The 16379-nt window shown below is 36.5% G+C and overlaps 4 protein-coding genes, 1 long non-coding RNA gene, 4 other non-coding genes and 1 pseudogene across 11 annotated transcripts; 7 read left to right on the forward strand and 3 right to left on the reverse strand.

Annotated features, from left to right (window-relative positions):
- Positions 1 to 712: 712 nt before the first annotated feature.
- TRNAY-GUA lies at positions 713 to 806 on the reverse strand. The gene is made up of 2 exons: positions 770 to 806; positions 713 to 748 (listed from the first exon to the last, which is right to left on the reverse strand). It is a non-coding gene; the product is annotated as a tRNA-Tyr (tRNA).
- Positions 807 to 4356: 3550 nt separating this feature from the next.
- LOC111790099 (O-fucosyltransferase 19-like) lies at positions 4357 to 7977 on the forward strand. 2 transcript variants are annotated; one of them, XM_023670903.1, is made up of 8 exons: positions 4357 to 5058; positions 5651 to 5726; positions 5813 to 5883; positions 5979 to 6067; positions 6157 to 6289; positions 6366 to 6598; positions 6684 to 7160; positions 7243 to 7977. In XM_023670903.1, the coding sequence occupies exons 1-8, from the start codon at positions 4507 to 4509 to the stop codon at positions 7496 to 7498; spliced, it is 1887 nt and encodes a 628-aa protein (XP_023526671.1). In that variant the 5' UTR covers positions 4357 to 4506; the 3' UTR covers positions 7499 to 7977. The 2 variants fall into 2 exon arrangements, with proteins under 2 accessions (XP_023526671.1, XP_023526672.1); XM_023670904.1 differs by having other exon boundaries at positions 5654 to 5726.
- A 125-nt stretch (positions 7978 to 8102) lies between these two features.
- Positions 8103 to 9741, reverse strand: LOC111790749 (annotated as a pseudogene).
- LOC111790748 (protein transport protein yos1-like) lies at positions 9738 to 10567 on the forward strand. Of its 2 annotated transcripts, XM_023671780.1 has the most exons (2): positions 9738 to 9999; positions 10255 to 10567. In XM_023671780.1, the coding sequence occupies exon 2, from the start codon at positions 10257 to 10259 to the stop codon at positions 10488 to 10490; it is 234 nt and encodes a 77-aa protein (XP_023527548.1). In that variant the 5' UTR covers positions 9738 to 9999; positions 10255 to 10256; the 3' UTR covers positions 10491 to 10567. The 2 variants fall into 2 exon arrangements, with proteins under 2 accessions (XP_023527548.1, XP_023527549.1); XM_023671781.1 differs by lacking the exon at positions 9738 to 9999 and having other exon boundaries at positions 10231 to 10567.
- Positions 10513 to 11464, reverse strand: LOC111790747 (heme-binding-like protein At3g10130, chloroplastic). The gene has a single exon (XM_023671779.1). It carries the CDS (start codon positions 11256 to 11258, stop codon positions 10662 to 10664), a length of 597 nt encoding a protein of 198 aa, XP_023527547.1. The 5' UTR covers positions 11259 to 11464; the 3' UTR covers positions 10513 to 10661.
- A 242-nt stretch (positions 11465 to 11706) lies between these two features.
- Positions 11707 to 13327, forward strand: LOC111790750. The gene is made up of 2 exons (XR_002814557.1): positions 11707 to 11967; positions 12058 to 13327. It is a non-coding gene; the product is annotated as an uncharacterized LOC111790750 (long non-coding RNA).
- LOC111791934 lies at positions 12054 to 12144 on the forward strand. The gene has a single exon (XR_002814723.1). It is a non-coding gene; the product is annotated as a small nucleolar RNA snoR26 (small nucleolar RNA).
- On the forward strand, positions 12225 to 12316 carry LOC111791937. Its single transcript, XR_002814727.1, has one exon. It is a non-coding gene; the product is annotated as a small nucleolar RNA snoR27 (small nucleolar RNA).
- Positions 12417 to 12509, forward strand: LOC111791935. The gene has a single exon (XR_002814724.1). It is a non-coding gene; the product is annotated as a small nucleolar RNA snoR27 (small nucleolar RNA).
- Positions 13328 to 14130: 803 nt separating the features above from the next.
- On the forward strand, positions 14131 to 16029 carry LOC111790517 (tubulin beta chain-like). The gene is made up of 3 exons (XM_023671436.1): positions 14131 to 14619; positions 14715 to 14984; positions 15074 to 16029. Exons 1-3 carry the CDS (start codon positions 14226 to 14228, stop codon positions 15748 to 15750), a joined length of 1341 nt encoding a protein of 446 aa, XP_023527204.1. The 5' UTR covers positions 14131 to 14225; the 3' UTR covers positions 15751 to 16029.
- The last annotated feature ends 350 nt before the right edge of the window (positions 16030 to 16379 follow it).

Genomic DNA, 16379 nt, shown 5'->3' on the forward strand with positions numbered 1-16379 from the left:
GAGCTAAGGTCATCTATCATAGGTATTTTACCTACTACAGTTCTCTGCTCTACCAACTGAGCTAAGGTCGGATTGATGAACAACATATATTATTTCTATCCCTCCGCTCTACCAACTGACTTTCCCTCCGCTCTACCAACTGAGCTAAGGTCGGATTGATGAACAAAATATATTATTTCTTTCTGGCAATACTAAAGATTAATATGATTCTGGGCTGAATAACGATAACAAAACGAAACAAAAAATAATGCTTAAAACATCTGACTTACCGAATTTGAACTAGCAAGCTAAGGATTATCTGATGGCATTTTACCTAATACAGTCCCGAATTTGAACTAGCAAGCTAAGGATTATCTGATGGCATTTTACCTAATACAGTCCTCTGCTCTACCGAGCTAAGGTCGAATTGAGCTCTAGCAACTGAGCTAAGGTCGAATTGATCAACAAAATATAATCAATGAACAAGCAGGATGCGTTCAACTTTATACCGGTAAACACTCTAAAAAGATCCGACCTACCGGATTATCTGACAAGTATTTTACTTACTACAGTCCTCCACTCTACCAACTGAGCTAAGATCAGACCAACTGAGCTAAGATCGGATTGATAAACAAAATATATTATTTCTATAAACAAAATATATTATTTCTTTCAAAAGATTAATACGACTGTGGGACGATAACAAAACGAACCAAAAAATAAACTAAAAACATTCGACCTGCTGGATTCGAACCAACGACCTAAGGATTATCTGATGGCATTTTACTTACTACAGTCCTCCGCTCTACCAACTAAGCTAAGATCGGGTTGATTAACAAAATGTAATCATTATTTATTTCTCCCGACACTAAACATTACTGCACCGTAAGTTTGTTGGGCCGAATAACAAAAACAAAATGAAACAAAGAATGATGCCAAAAGCACCCATCTTGTCGGATTCAAACCAGCGACCTAAAGATTATCTAACAGAAATTTGACCCACTACCGTCCTCCTCTCTACCAACTGAGGTAAGGTCAGATTGATAACAAAATATAATTATTTCTTTGTGGCATTACTAAACATTAATATGACTTGCCAAACAGTAAGTTTGTTGGACCGATAACAAAACGAAACAAAGAACCATCCAACCTGCCAGATTCGAACCAACGACCTAAGGATTATCTGATAGATATTTGACCTACTATATTTAAACAATATGACTTGCTGAAAGTTTGTTGTGCCTGTGGGCTGAATAACTAGAACAAAATGAAACAAAAAAATCACTCGTCGGATTCAAACCAACAACATAAGGATAATTTGACCAAACATTTGACCAACTACAGTCCTCCGCTCTCCTATCTAAAGTAATATCATATTGATGACATCCTAACTACTTTTTAAGTAAAACTTATAAATATTAAGATTAATTCACCAGTGGAGATAAAAGTACTTTTAATTTCGAATACTAGTTTGTGTCATAATTATTGAATAGCTAAATTATATAAAAATCTTTAAATCTTTAAATTTTATTTAATAATTACATTTAAAATTTACATCCCTTTTAAAAATAATAAAATCTAAACTTTATATTTTATTTCAATTTTTAATTTTATTTATTGAATAGCTAAATTATATAAAAATCTTTAAATCTTTAAATTTTATTTAATAATTACATTTAAAATTTACGTCCCTTTAAAAAATAATAAAGTCTAAACTTTATATTTTATTTCAATTTTTAATTTTATTTTTTAAATTTTTGCATCATTATTTTTTATTTAACAAAAAATAAAAATCATTATCGTAGATATAAATCATTTATTTATCCTCCTCTTCAATTCTATCTTTCTCACTCAAATTTGAATGGTTTGAACATACTCAATTATATATTAGAATTTAAAACAATTCCAATGTTTTTTTTGTCATACAATAATAAACTATGCACCTGATGATTTTGTTGTTGGATAAATTATTATTATTATTATTATTATTATTATTATTATTATTATTATTTCAACCAAAACATTTCATTCTTTATATAAGATCAGGGTGAATATCACTACTAAAAATAAATAAAAATAAAATTAACAAAAACTTTGTATATGGGCATGAGTAGTGTGATATGTTGGTGAAGGATTAACAAACTTGGGCTGACCAATAAATGGATTTTTAACTCCAATTCAATTCCATAATAATTTAGGGGAGGGCGGAGGAAGTCAAAATTTTGAATTGTTACACCTAATATTTTTGGTACTATCTTCTAATTTCTATTTTCTTTCCAACACTATCTCATGCTTTTATCATAATTTCATATCTTCACTTATATAGCGACTATCATTACGATTAATATGAATTCTGTAACAAATGTGAATGTGAGTCAAATTTCATAATTGTACTATAATGATTTGAAACATTTATTATCGTTGTAAAAAAAAATTAATTACATTGAATATTAATTTTGATTTTCTTTTCAAGTTGCTTGAAATTCATAAATGTGAATAATTAGCATGGTACCTGATACATTAATTAACCATACAATAATCCATAAATATAAATAACTAATTAAATTAAAAAGGGTTAGAAATTGATTAAATGATTTATTTTCAATAATTCAACTGACAATCTTAAATCTTCCTTCAATAATCATGAATATATGTTGAGATTGATTGATGATATGTTATGAATTAATAAAAATAGGTAAGAAAATTTGTAATAGTTAATATATATTAAACTTAAAATTATAAAGGTAGAAAAATTTTAAAAATATAGCATTTTTTTAATGAGAAAGACTGGAACTCAGGTTATGATAGGCAGGAACTGTGATTGAAAATATAATAAGGTGTAAAATTGAAGCTAGGTTTTTGGATTAAATTCCATTTATTTTGGATCAGAATAATTAGTCGGATGACAGACCAATCAAATTAAAGCACGAATGGGCAGATCGTGCAAGCTTACAAAATTCCTGATATGACGAGGCAATCCGTGTTGAAGTGTCGTCCGGCCTAAACTCCATTCCACTTGGATTTACACCGCACTACCTTCTCCCATTCTCTACATCCTGACCTATGCTATCATCACCACTGTGGACAGAAGCTGCTCCCATTAATGCGATCGCAACACGTGTCTTTTTAAGTTTCTGGATGTGGGATGTCGGTTAATATTGTGTTTCATGCACTGTAACTGGCCGAATTTAAATACATAATTAATAGCAAAGTGAAACTACTACTTTGCCCTCTGATATTCATTCAAATTCAAAGTAGTTTTACAAATTAGCATGATTAATATAATTTTTTGATTAATAATGTATTAATTAATTGTAGTCTTTGGAAACATAAAACCCTCTTTGCAATTTCCGTTCCTTTTTAATATTCTTCTAATTTATTATTAATCGGTTTAGCTGTATACTTTTTTTTTTTGTTAATGATAATGAATTCCATTTTCTATAATTTGTTTTCCTAACAGCTGTATACTTTTATTTCTAAAAAAATATGAAATTTGTTTTCCTACAATATTATTTAGCTTAAAAGAAAAGGTATATATAGTCGGACAATAAAATTAGATTTTTTTAATTTAATAAGAACAGACCAGCCATATCAAAATAGATTTTTAATTTTTTTAAATAGTTACCGTAACATAATACCAAAATAGTCCATTTTTCAAAATAAATAAATAAAAAAGATTTAGATTTAGATTTAGATTTAACAAACAATCAAAATTTACTTTTTATCACTATTTTTAGTTAAATAAAATATATAACTTAAACTTCCCCGCTAAAAGAATGGGACCAGTAATTAGCTAAAATTATATATTTGTATTAAATAAATAAATAAATAAATTGTAATCTAAAATATTTAGGATTTAAAGTTCCATATATTTTTTTAAAAACATAAAATGACAATATTAAATTATATAAAAAAAATTTAAAAATTTAAAAATTGTATTGATTATATATCTAAATTTTGTTTTTTTAAATACTTAAAAGTTATAATGGTTAAGATGGAGGATAAAAATGGCAGAAAATTAATGAATAAATATTTAGATCTAATTATATAAATAAGTTTGTTATACTCATTTTATTAAAAAAAATTATTAAAAAAATAATTGTGAGAGTAGTAAAAATGGAAAAAATTGTGAGGTAAAACAAACACCAAAATTGAAGGGTATTTGTATAATTTAACTATGGTACATTAGTTATTAGGGAGGGGCAATTCCGTCGGAAAAAGAAATTTTTTATTTAGAGGTAAAATATGGCCTATAAATCCAAATGTAATCATTTGGATTTAATGAGAGGGAGGGAGTTTGAGAGAGAATCAGCATTGGGTAGATTTCAGAGGCTATATATATACACCCGAAATTATATTCACGCCCTTAGCCGGCCATACAATACGGGCGGCTCTCTTCTTTTTCCAAATCATATTCACTGAAAATCGGCATTTCTGATTATTTCTGATTTTCATTTAGTTTGTTTCTTTCTCAATCTCTCTCGATCCAACAAACAAACACAACACTGCTATTTCAATCGCCCACCTATGGCTTCCGGCGCTCCGGCCAATTCTTGCAATGGAAGTCCACACGGCGGACAGGTCACCAAGACCAGACGACGTGTAACAGACTTTATGGACCCCGATTCCCGAATCTCCAACTCTTCAGAATTGTATGATGAGGAAGACAATTCTAACGTCTCCAATGTCGGGTCCCACCTGCACCATCATCACCTTCATCATCATGTTCATCATCCCATGATTAGGCAATGTTTGTTTCGGGCTCGGGCATTCTGTTGGGTGCCCGAGACTTGGCTTCTCAAGATGGAAGAAGGCCTTTTATTGACGCCCATGATCGTCCGGTCATTAGTATCCGGAAGGAACTTTGGGCGTATGATTTTTTTGATTTTGATGTTCATGGCTGTTCTAACCGTGTTCTTCAAGTTCTCCTTCCTCAATTCACATGTGGAGATTAATGGCAAGATGATCGATAAAGGACAACTCATCATACAGACCTTCAAAGAGGATTGGGCTATGGCGCAAAGGGCCGTTGCCGAGGACGAAGCCGTCGTCCCCAAGCGCCTTCTCGAGAAAATTTCTGTGAGTATTTTTTTTTTTNTTTTTTTTTTTTTTTTTTTTTTTTTTTTCTTTTTTTTTTTTTTTTTTTTTTATTAATTCCTTTTTCTGCTCTGTTTCGTTCTGCAAAATATTCCATCCCAATAGCATTAGTCCTCCAGTCAAAAGGAAAGATGGCGTGATGTGTGGCCTTTCTAGAGGAATTGAATTTAATTGTTTTTTCTTTCTCTTTTCCTTTTCTGGAATTAAAAAACCCATTGTTTTTATTTCTTTATTTTATTTTGCATCTCATTCAATCTGGAACTGTTTCTGGAATTGTATGTTGGTGATCGACTCCAATAAATAGTAGTGGGGGGCTGGCAATAAATGCATCCTCATCAAGGGTTGCGACTACTAACTTTTTGTAACCAGAATTTTGCTTCCTTTTTCTTTCAATTCGCCGTTATGTTTGTCGCTTTGGCTGCCAACCCATTTCGTTTTCTTCTACTTTGAACCACTCAATTCAATGAATGCAATTAATTACATCCAAAATTTGTCTGTTTGTGCATTAGAATGTTCGTTGGAGTTTATGAGATTCACAGCTGATTATGTTGCGTTTATTTTATATCATGTTTAGCAGACGCCTGAAATTTGGATGAAACCAAAGAGCGACAATTTCTATCAGTGCATTACTCGACCCAGGAATCGAATAAGTATGTGTAATACTTCCCTTAATCTGTAAGGCAAGGATTTTAGAACCCATTGAATTTGTTTCTCATTTCTAAACTTGATTCGGTAGGACGTCGAGGTAAAACAAATGGATATCTTCTTGTGCATGCCAATGGAGGATTGAATCAGATGAGAACAGGGGTGAGATGTTTTCGCTAGTTTTTCAAGAGCTAAAATAGTCAGCTAAATCATACCCATGATCTTTCTAACTAAGATATGCCTTAACTTGCTTCCAGATATGTGATATGGTTGCTGTTGCTAAGATTATGAATGCCACCCTTGTTCTTCCATCGCTTGATCACCAGTCCTTTTGGACAGATCCAAGGTACTTGCGTTTCTCCCTTTGTTCATACTCCCAGTCTTTGCTAGCTGATTATTTTGCATATAATTTATGATGAACTTTGGTTTTTGCAGTGATTTCAAAGATATTTTTGACTGGAGGCACTTCATTGATGTTCTAAGAGATGATATCGAAATCGTTGAGACCCTGCCTCGACGTTTGGCATCGGTGAAACCTTATGTCAAGGCTCCAGTTTCCTGGTCCAAGGTCTAAGAAAACATCAATTTTAGATGTCAATCATAATTCTTTGATGCTATTTCTCACAATCTATTTCAATGTGAAGGCTAGCTATTACCGAGGAGAGATGCTACGTTTGTTAAAGCGACACAAAGTGTTGATGCTCACCCACACTGATTCTCGTATCTCTAATAATGGTTTGCCATCGTACGTTCAGAAGCTTCGATGCCGAGCCAATTACGATGCTCTACGGTTCACGAAGAAGATTGAGGATCTTGGGAAGGTTTTAGTTGATAGATTAAGAAGGGATGACGAACCATATATTGCCCTCCATCTGAGGTAGTCTCAGCCGTTGAAGCACTTGGGTTGGGGTGTTATTTGATAGCATAGAGAGTAACCAAAGTATGTAAATGTTGAATTTCAGGTATGAGAAAGATATGCTTGCATTCACAGGGTGCAGCCACAACCTGACGGCGAAGGAAAATGAGGAGCTCAAAGTTATGAGATACAATGTGAAGCATTGGAAGGAGAAAGAGATAGATGCAAAAGAAAGGCGACTTGTAGGAGGCTGCCCAATGACACCTATGGAGGCAGCCCTGTTGCTTAAAGCCTTGGATTACCCTTCCACGACAAAAATCTACATTGTTGCGGGGGAGATTTTTGGGAGAGATAGCATGGAGGGCTTTCGATCGAAATACCCCAATGTGTTTTCTCATTCAACTCTTGCAACTAAGGAGGAGTTGGAGCCATTTAAGCCGTACCAGAATCGCATGGCAGCCTTGGATTATATCGTGGCAGTAGAGAGTGATGTGTTTGTTTATACCTATGATGGAAACATGGCTAAAGCAGTGCAGGGCCATAGGAGGTTTGGAGGATTCAGAAAGACTATAAATCCTGACAGGTTCGTTGGAGACTATTATTACTCTATGTTGGTGTGTTGGTTTGACACTACCGGGCGCCTCAATATCTTTTCATTTTTTCAGGCAAAATCTAGTGAGGTTGATAGACCAGTTGGAGGAGGAGGCCATCTCGTGGGAAGAATTCTCCAAAGAAGTGAAGGAATTGCAAAAAGACAGACTGGGTTCCCCATATGTTAGACAAGCCGGAGAGAGTCCGAGGCTAGAGGAGAATTTTTATGCTAATCCCTATCCCGGCTGTCTTTGCATCAAGTCTCAGAATCAAACATGGAGACCAAAAACTAATGAGAAACGAAATCATAAAGCTTCACTGCAGAGATAGATTTTATGATTTCACTGCATGCTCGTTGCTTCTTCTGCTAAATTCATAATATGTGCTTCATTGCTCTAGGGAACTCGCTCTTCTGCGTTCCTCAAACTTGACTTCCATTTTCCAAGCCATAAGGAGTTGAATCATATGAGACCCAGATGGAGGATATTACTCAGAGGTTTTGCTAGCTTCCTTCAGCTTCAAAAGCAGAAGTTGTTTCTTTCCTTCTTTTTAAGGTAAATTGTTAGTGAATAGGATTATGATAAGTGGTAGGTGAGGTAGGGAGTCAGTTCAGATGTAGTTTTTCCTTTTTATTAGTAAATCAGGTTAGTTTTTACACAGACAAAAATTATTCATTCCCTTCGTTATTCTTTGCATCATTATCCATCGCATCTCCCCATTGATTCATAATGTAAAAATTTTGAAAAGAAAAGGTGAATTGCCATTTCTTCCATGCTTCTCTCTCCCTTCTTCTTCTTCTTCTCTCTCCCTTCTTCTTCTTCTTCTTCTCTCTCCCTTCTTCTTCTTCTTCTTCTCTCTCCCTTCTTCTTCTTCTTCTTCTCTCTCCCTTCTTCAGTTCATAATGTAAAAATTTTGAAAAGAAAAGGTGAATTGCCAATCCACTGGCTGACTTTTGAGTAAGAGGAAAAGAGAGACATCAGAGAAGAAAGAATTACTCTACTATACATTCAGTCCATTGTTCTAAAGCTCAAATTACAACAATGCTAACTCAAAAGGGATATTTAAACCTACCACATTGATGGTACATAGACCTGCTCTTTCAGATTCTGTGTTGCTCTTGGCTTTCGAACATCTCCGGGAAAGTAGTTTGCTTTCTCATGATCCCAGCTACAACAGCATCACCAGAACCCGTCCTGTCGCAGGTGAATGGTGTGATGAGCACATCTTCGATCGTGAAATGAAGGAGTATAGTAATGAATCTGCATTGGAATGTCTGTCACGAACAATAACTTGAGGCGATGGTGCCATAAGGGCGGTAGCTCCTCCGCTGTGTAATGGTAATAGTCTCGCCGATTCTTGGTTTGTTCAATGGTTTGAGCAATAGTATTGAGGTCTGTAGTTCCTTTTGTTTTTGCAGTATTCTTTATCTAGCAGAAACTCTAGTTCTTGCCTTGAAACCTCAATAATGTCGCTTCATTCCAGGCTTTCTTGATATATTCTCGAGTTTTGTCCTGTGATCTCCACAAAGGCAATGGCAAATTTCAATCGAAGAAGATGAGTCCACCAAACTTCTTGGACAACTGGATAGCCTTGAAGAGCGTTGATTCCATTGCAGTGGACATCAAAGCTTGTGAATTGAAATGGAATATCCTTGCCTGCAATGAAACAAACACAAGAAGTTTTGTTTCGAGTGAATATGGCTAATTTACCTCCTTGAGCACCGCGATGTTGAGTTCAGAGCTAATCAGGGGATCCTCGCCTGGTTCTTTCACCGTTTCCGTCTTCAAACTTGATCTTCATGTACGTACAGGCAGTTCTAGAATTTAAATCAAACTTCACAGCTCGAGTCTGTACTTTCTCTTTGTTCATCATCAACACGATCTCGTCCCCAAAATCGTCCTTACCAACTTTCCCCATGAACGCAGCTCGTCCGCCGAGCCTAACGTGAGATATAGCGACATTGGAGGACGATCCCACTGGTGCCCTAGCGAACTCCGGCGGATCCCATTGGAGCATTTTCCACTACGAGTACTTGTCACGATGCATCTGATTATCGTGTACACGAATTGAAGACACAAATTCTTTCTGTGCGGCGCCGAAGCAGCAGATCAATGGAGGATCTTCGTATGAGAAGTCCATTCCATCGTCGTAATTTTCAGCTATTGAATCGATTGATTCGTCTTGGGAAACCTGAGCAAATGGGTTCTCCCTTCTGTGGTTTTATCTGTGATTTGGGGTTTCTTAAAACGTTTTGTTTTGTTTTCTTTTGAGGAGTAGTAGAAGAAGACGATGGAGCTCTAGTCCCCTTTTTCCTCCCTCAGCGTGTGGGGCTGGGCGTTTCAACAACCTCATTGTCGTCGCCATTGACGGAAGCTCTTGGTGGGTTTAGTTTCAGGGATTTGGACGAACTATGTAAATGGCGTGAAATGAATTTCAGAGATAAAATCAAGAGTTTTCGCTCTGTAATTTGATGGGTTGAAATAAAGAAAACGGGAAAATTGAAGATGGGGAAGAGAAAGGAGCTGAAATGAAGCCATGGGTGCTTCCAGGGATTTATCCATATTTGGCACAAAACTAGGAGATAAACCCAAAAACCCAAAAGAAAGTTAATGTCGAGCTGGCTGTCTTCTACTCACAAGATAGAATAGAGAAGTTGCAAAGTTATCAGTGCAAGAAGTTCATCCGACGGCTGTAATCATCTGAAAATCTCCGTCAACCGCTCGATTAAAGCGGTCGTCCCCCTCAATTCCTTTCTTCCACTCGAATCAACAAGTTGTTCGATCAATCCTCCATCTCTGTTCTCGCGCTGCTCAAGATTCATCAAAAGAAAGGTGAGAAAACGAGAATCTCTATTTGATTACGTTCAGCTTCGATTTCTCTTCGTGAATTTCTTCAAGTTTCGTTACAGAAACCTCATAGTTCTCCTTTATCTCCACTTCTTTTTTTCTGGGTCCCAAGTAAATCATAAGATTTCCTTCATGATTTCGTCCAATATCCGAAACCCACTTTGCTTTTTCTGTTGTGAAGTTCGAAACCATCTCGATCAGTTCATTATTTGAGAAGTTTTCTCCTTCTTGCACATGCAGATATGGGATTCTGGACCTTCTTGGAAGGGCTTCTGTTGTTTGCAAATGCCTTTGCAATTCTAAACGAAGATCGTTTTCTTTCTCGGAGAGGATGGACATTGGGAGAGATGTCGAGAGGAAGACGGAACACGCTCAAAGGGCAGGTAATAGGGCTCATCCATGCATGCCAATTCTTGAGACTTCCGCTCATTCTTTTCAACATCATCATCATCGTAATCAAGCTCTTCTCTGGTTGATTCAGTGTACAAAATGAAATAGATCTTGAAGCATGACATAATCGTATTGAGTGAATAATAGTTTATCTTACATGAGAGTAATGGTATTATTCAGAAGAAACAGAGCACTAGACATGATATACTAATCCATGAATATCAAACACAGAATGCGTATAAACATTAGGATTCAAATCACTCTACTGGTATCATAACTTCATTGGTTCTCAAAGAAGGCAATGTCCAAGGTGGGTTATATCTCGCCAACACAAAATCCCCAATCACCTTAATCCCATCTTTCTCCAAGCTTTTCTTTAGATTCTCCACCTTCTGCGCAACCACCCCCTCTGTCGCAATTCCGCTGAATCTCACGACTGCCACTTTCCTCTCCCCTTCTTCCCTTATCGAAACACTTCCATCCGCGGGTTTAGGAGCCTCCTCGGCCTTCTTGTATTTGCTTGGTAGCACAAACTGCATCGTCACCGGCTTCCCTTCGCCTCCTTCGCCCCCCGTCACCACCGGAGCTGTCATCGAGATCTTCTCCGATTTGGTGATCACAGGCGCCGTCATAGCCACCTTCTCGGACTTCATGTTCTGTGGCTCGCCAATGGCTCCGATGTATTTCGCTAACACAGTGAAACCACCGTCTCTGTTGCCTCTGAACTGGGTCGGGTCGTAGGTGACTTCGGCCACCACCGACGGCTCGTATTTGCGAATTTCGTAGTCCGCAGTGGATTGAATCAGCTCGTATTTGGGCGTTTCGACACTGATCTTCCCGAAAATTAAACCCATCTTTGGAAAACTTAGATGTCGATAGTGAAGGAGGTTTAGGGGTTGCTGATTTATACGTTGAGAAGAAGGGGTTGGAAATGGAACTGGAATGTTCAGCCATGGAATAGATGGCGGAAGCTTGCGGAGGTGTTTTGTGGCTTTTAATCGTCCACGACGGCTTCGCTGCAAGTGGGATCGCCTGATGGAGATGCTTCCAGCTTCCCTCTGTAAGCAATTCAATTGTTTAAAACTTTTTATTTTTTTATTTTTTTATTTTTTTATTTTTTTTATTTTTTTATTTTTCAGTAACTTTAATTTCCATCCAAAATTATTACTTATTTTACTGCGAAATATTTATTAACTATCAAAATAATTAATGAAGTGGATTTATTTTCGGATAAATCTTATTAAAACAATCCTAAATATTTGTACAGAAAATAAATAAATAAAACAATCCTAAATATTTGTACAGAAAATAAATAAATAAAACAATCCTAATTCATCTTCCGCGAAAAAAGAAAAAAGAGGGAAAATACCCAAAATCTGTAAGGGTGAAAGTACATCCTTAGCCCTGTGGCACCCTATGTAATGGTTCCTTCATCAATCGTCACTCATAAATCAATTCTGAAAATAGTGCTAGGGTTTGTTTTCTTTTCGCCGCCGACCGTCGCTCTTCTTTCTGCAATACAGCTACTTCGTCGTCGTCGTCGTCGACGATTCTTTTCGTATTGTAGGCTCTCTGTGGTCCTTATAAGTTATTTCTGCTTCTTCTATTTGGTATTTTACTGTTCATCTTACTTCAATCTCATTTTTCTGGCAGCATCGGTGATGAAACAATATTATTGTTATCCTTGCACTTTGATTTACCATGAAGAAACCCATGGGGAATATTGTTCCTGAGATGCTTTTGTTCTCTAGAAGGTCGCTAGTTTACGATTTTGTAGGTCATTGTTTTTTTTTTTTTTTTTTTTCTTTTTCTACTTTATATCTAGACCGATGATGCGATTACAAATCTGCGTTATCTATCTGCAATTTCCTGCTAGGAATTGAAGATAAACGTATAATCTCTGAGATCTGTTTTCTTACTCTATTGTTTCCCCCCGAGTCTTATTTTATTTCTTAGAGATATAGGTATTTGTTTGAATGGTTAATTGTTTATATGCGTTTACCAATACATCCCTTGGATCCATGATGTTTATGAAAAACTGCGTTATCTATCTGTAAGTTCCTCCTATATGGAGTTGATGATATTGTTGATTTCTGAGATCCAACAGCGTTGTTTTCATTGGATGGTTGTTGGTGGGTAGGTTTCGTTCCAGAACGTCCGTTTTCAACTTTTTGCCGGTTGGTGGTTGATGAGTTTTGTTGTCATTTGTCCCCAGAACCATTTCTTTGTCTCCTTCTCCTGTTTTCAACACCTACTACTTCATATCCACCAATCTCAATAGGTAGTAACTTGAAGCTGCTTTGCCTTTTTATGGCTGTTCGCTGTTTGTTTTGATTTTTTTTTTATGCCTGATTGGTATTGCCTGCCATTTTGTAAATCGATGAATTAAACATTTACTTTTTGTTTCTGCTTGATTCATTCTCGACTTAGGGTTTCTTTTTTCTTTTCCTTTTCCTGCCATTTTGTTTTGGTTTCCGTAATGCTCTATGTTTTTGAAAATTCAAATTCCAAAAACAAGTCAATTTTTTCTTTAATTTTTGTTTTCTGATCTTAGTTTGGATTTTGTTCACACTCACATAGTCTTAAAACTATTTTGGACTTGAGATACCACAAATGTTTGCAACTCCTCGCGGAATAATTGTGATGTAATTGCAAATGCTTACAACACCTTCTGTACTGGGAGAAGAGAATGTTATGTTCTTCTGGGTACGTAGAGAAATCAATCTTTTGGAAGCGAAGAGAGTGCGAATGTAGAATACTAATTCTTTTAATTGTAAATCTTACGATCCTCAATTACTGAAGTTATATAATTTAGAATCCAGGTTACATTGTCATGGTTAATCGTTCATGCATTCAAGTATTTTTCTTTAACTTTTGAACTATTATCAAACTTGTAACTATAAAATGAACCTGTTGTATTGAGTTATTTGCGGTTGGTAATTGGATTACGTCAACAAATAAAGTATCATATATTATATTATATTAAATGGCGGAATAACATATTTTTTTCAGAATTGTGGGAAGAACATAATTAGTGAAATAAAATACATTTTCTTATTGTTATAAGATTAACATAATAAAGATTCAATAATTTTAAATTTGGACTCACATGGTAACCACTTTTATCATACAACCAATAGCACTAGGAATCTTTTCAAATATTTCCCAACATTACATTGTGTTCCGGAGTTCTTTTGTAAATAGTTTATATTAGTGAATAATTTTGTTATAATGGTTTCTCTTTTTCGTAACCATAATGTAAATATAAAAAATTAATATTGATTTAGAAAATGAAGAGAAACATATTTTCGAACTCAAAATCGAAGTGGAAAAGAGAAGAAAACGTCAAAAGAAAAATTGAATGGTGTGGGGGCTACGGGCAGCGGGGCGCGGCTTTAAAGTATTACCAATTTTTGTGTACCAAATTTCCTAATATATATTATAATCTTACAAAAGAAACAAAAATAAAGAGATCACATTGGTATTGGTGGCGTCCAGCTGTTTCCAGATATATTTGTTTTCAAAATTTGAAGGGAAACTAACGGGGGAGCGTTACATTTACCAAACGCCGTTGGAGCATGTGGCTGTTTCTACACTCATTTTTGCAAACCCTAACTTCTTTCCCGCTCATTTATTTCAAATTCCCTAAATAATATTTTAACCGTTATTTCCTTTTATTTCTATAAAGAACCCTCCGTCCCCACATTTCCCTTTAACTCCATCTCTTACCTTCTCTCTCCCTCCATTCCCCTCTCTCTCTAGGGTTTCTTCGCCCTTTTCTCTGGTTTTCAATCAATTTTTAGTTTCCATTTCTTCTAAAAATGCGTGAGATTCTTCACATCCAAGGAGGCCAATGTGGCAACCAGATCGGTGCCAAGTTCTGGGAAGTGGTTTGTGCTGAGCACGGCATCGACTCCATCGGTAAGTACACTGGTGATTCCGATCTTCAACTCGATCGAATTAATGTATACTACAATGAGGCCAGTTGCGGGAGATTCGTTCCTCGTGCCGTGCTTATGGATCTTGAGCCTGGTGTTATGGACAGTATCAGATCTGGACCTTACGGTCAGGTTTTCCGACCTGATAACTTCGTATTCGGTCAGTCTGGTGCGGGAAACAACTGGGCTAAAGGACATTACACCGAAGGTGCGGAGCTTATTGATTCCGTTCTTGATGTTGTTCGTAAAGAGGCTGAGAATTGTGACTGCCTGCAAGGTACTTTTACCCAACCGACTCTTTTTTTGTGATTTCCCTTTTTGGGTTCTTTCTTGCGTTTTGTTGCTCAAGATGGTTTGGATCAAACTTTGTAGGGTTCCAGGTCTGCCATTCGTTGGGAGGAGGGACTGGATCTGGAATGGGAACTCTTCTGATTTCCAAGATCAGAGAGGAATACCCTGACAGAATGATGCTTACGTTCTCCGTTTTCCCATCTCCTAAAGTTTCTGATACTGTTGTTGAGCCTTACAACGCAACCCTCTCTGTTCATCAACTTGTTGAAAACGCCGACGAGTGTATGGTACTCGATAACGAGGCTCTCTACGATATTTGCTTCCGTACCCTGAAGCTCTCCACCCCTAGCTGTATGTTTCTGCACACAGATCTTGGATCTTTAATTTCTCTTCTTAATTTTACATCCTTCTCTAATAATTCTTCTTGTGTTCTTGGTCAGTTGGAGATCTTAACCATCTGATTTCTGCAACGATGTCCGGTGTGACCTGTTGTTTACGATTTCCGGGACAGCTCAACTCAGATCTCAGGAAACTTGCTGTCAATCTTATCCCATTTCCTCGTCTCCACTTTTTTATGGTGGGTTTTGCTCCCCTCACTTCCCGTGGATCCCAGCAATACAGGGCTCTTACAGTACCTGAGCTCACTCAGCAAATGTGGGATGCTAAGAACATGATGTGTGCTGCTGATCCCCGACATGGTCGCTATCTTACTGCATCTGCTATGTTCAGAGGCAAGATGAGCACTAAGGAAGTTGATGAACAGATGATCAATGTCCAGAACAAGAACTCTTCATACTTTGTTGAATGGATCCCCAACAATGTGAAATCTACAGTTTGTGACATTCCTCCAACCGGTTTGAAAATGGCCTCTACTTTCATTGGAAATTCAACATCAATCCAAGAGATGTTCCGCCGTGTGAGTGAGCAGTTTACGGCCATGTTTAGGAGGAAGGCTTTCTTGCATTGGTACACAGGGGAGGGTATGGATGAGATGGAGTTTACTGAGGCCGAAAGCAATATGAATGATCTGGTTTCTGAGTATCAGCAATATCAAGATGCTTCGGCTGAGGATGAAGATTACTACGAAGATGAAGACGGTGCGGAACAGGATGAATGAAGTACGTGAACATGTTGTGGATTTTCATTTGCCAGTCTCTGGCAACTCAGTGGGGTGGATTTATGAAAGGCCTAAATCAATTCATGTTGCTGTAGAATTTTTAGGCCATAATATTGTCGTCAATTAAGATTTGCTTTTCGTTTTTGGTTCTTAATTGCTGTTATCTTGATAAGACATGAAGAATATCAGTTACATATGCTCGTATAATTTGTTATTCTGCAAGTTTCTCTGTTGAAAATATTATCATAATGAAGTTCCTATCACAGGCAATTTTGTTTGATAATTCCTTTCGCTTAGCATTTGTAAATGAATGCCTATGTTAAGTTTTTTTTTCCCCAAGTTGATTAATTCTGAAAGGACTCTGAAAATCTATTTGTTTGTGGTTTTATACTTCGAAACCTATTTTTGAATTGCCAGTGTCTATTGACTGCACATGGATACCAAGCGTGTGATGATGAATTTCTTCCCTCTATGCTGAAACACGATGCTCTACAATTACTTTGCCTACTTTTAGCGGCTTTAGTTTTTGATTTCTCCAAAAGACTTCCTATTGAATTAGCCAACATGACACTCATTTCCAACAATTTTAAACACCTTTCACTTTAAACTAGAGTTAATGAGAATACTAA

This window comes from Cucurbita pepo, chromosome LG03 (assembly GCF_002806865.2).
Source record: "Cucurbita pepo subsp. pepo cultivar mu-cu-16 chromosome LG03, ASM280686v2, whole genome shotgun sequence".
NCBI classification, from domain to species: Eukaryota; Viridiplantae; Streptophyta; class Magnoliopsida; order Cucurbitales; family Cucurbitaceae; genus Cucurbita; species Cucurbita pepo.

Bases quoted from the DNA above. Each gene is read 5' to 3' on its own strand.
- LOC111790748 (XM_023671780.1), top strand. From the start codon at position 10,257: ATGGGATTCTGGACCTTCTTGGAAGGGCTTCTGTTGTTTGCAAATGCC.
- LOC111790517 (XM_023671436.1), top strand. From the start codon at position 14,226: ATGCGTGAGATTCTTCACATCCAAGGAGGCCAATGTGGCAACCAGATC. The intron at 14,620-14,714 runs GTACTTTTACCC...CAAACTTTGTAG, and splicing joins GAATTGTGACTGCCTGCAAG to GGTTCCAGGTCTGCCATTCG. The intron at 14,985-15,073 runs GTATGTTTCTGC...GTTCTTGGTCAG, and splicing joins GAAGCTCTCCACCCCTAGCT to TTGGAGATCTTAACCATCTG.
- LOC111790099 (XM_023670903.1), top strand. From the start codon at position 4,507: ATGGCTTCCGGCGCTCCGGCCAATTCTTGCAATGGAAGTCCACACGGC. The intron at 5,727-5,812 runs GTATGTGTAATA...TTGATTCGGTAG, and splicing joins TCGACCCAGGAATCGAATAA to GACGTCGAGGTAAAACAAAT. The intron at 6,599-6,683 runs GTAGTCTCAGCC...GTTGAATTTCAG, and splicing joins TATATTGCCCTCCATCTGAG to GTATGAGAAAGATATGCTTG.
- LOC111790747 (XM_023671779.1), bottom strand. From the start codon at position 11,258: ATGGGTTTAATTTTCGGGAAGATCAGTGTCGAAACGCCCAAATACGAG.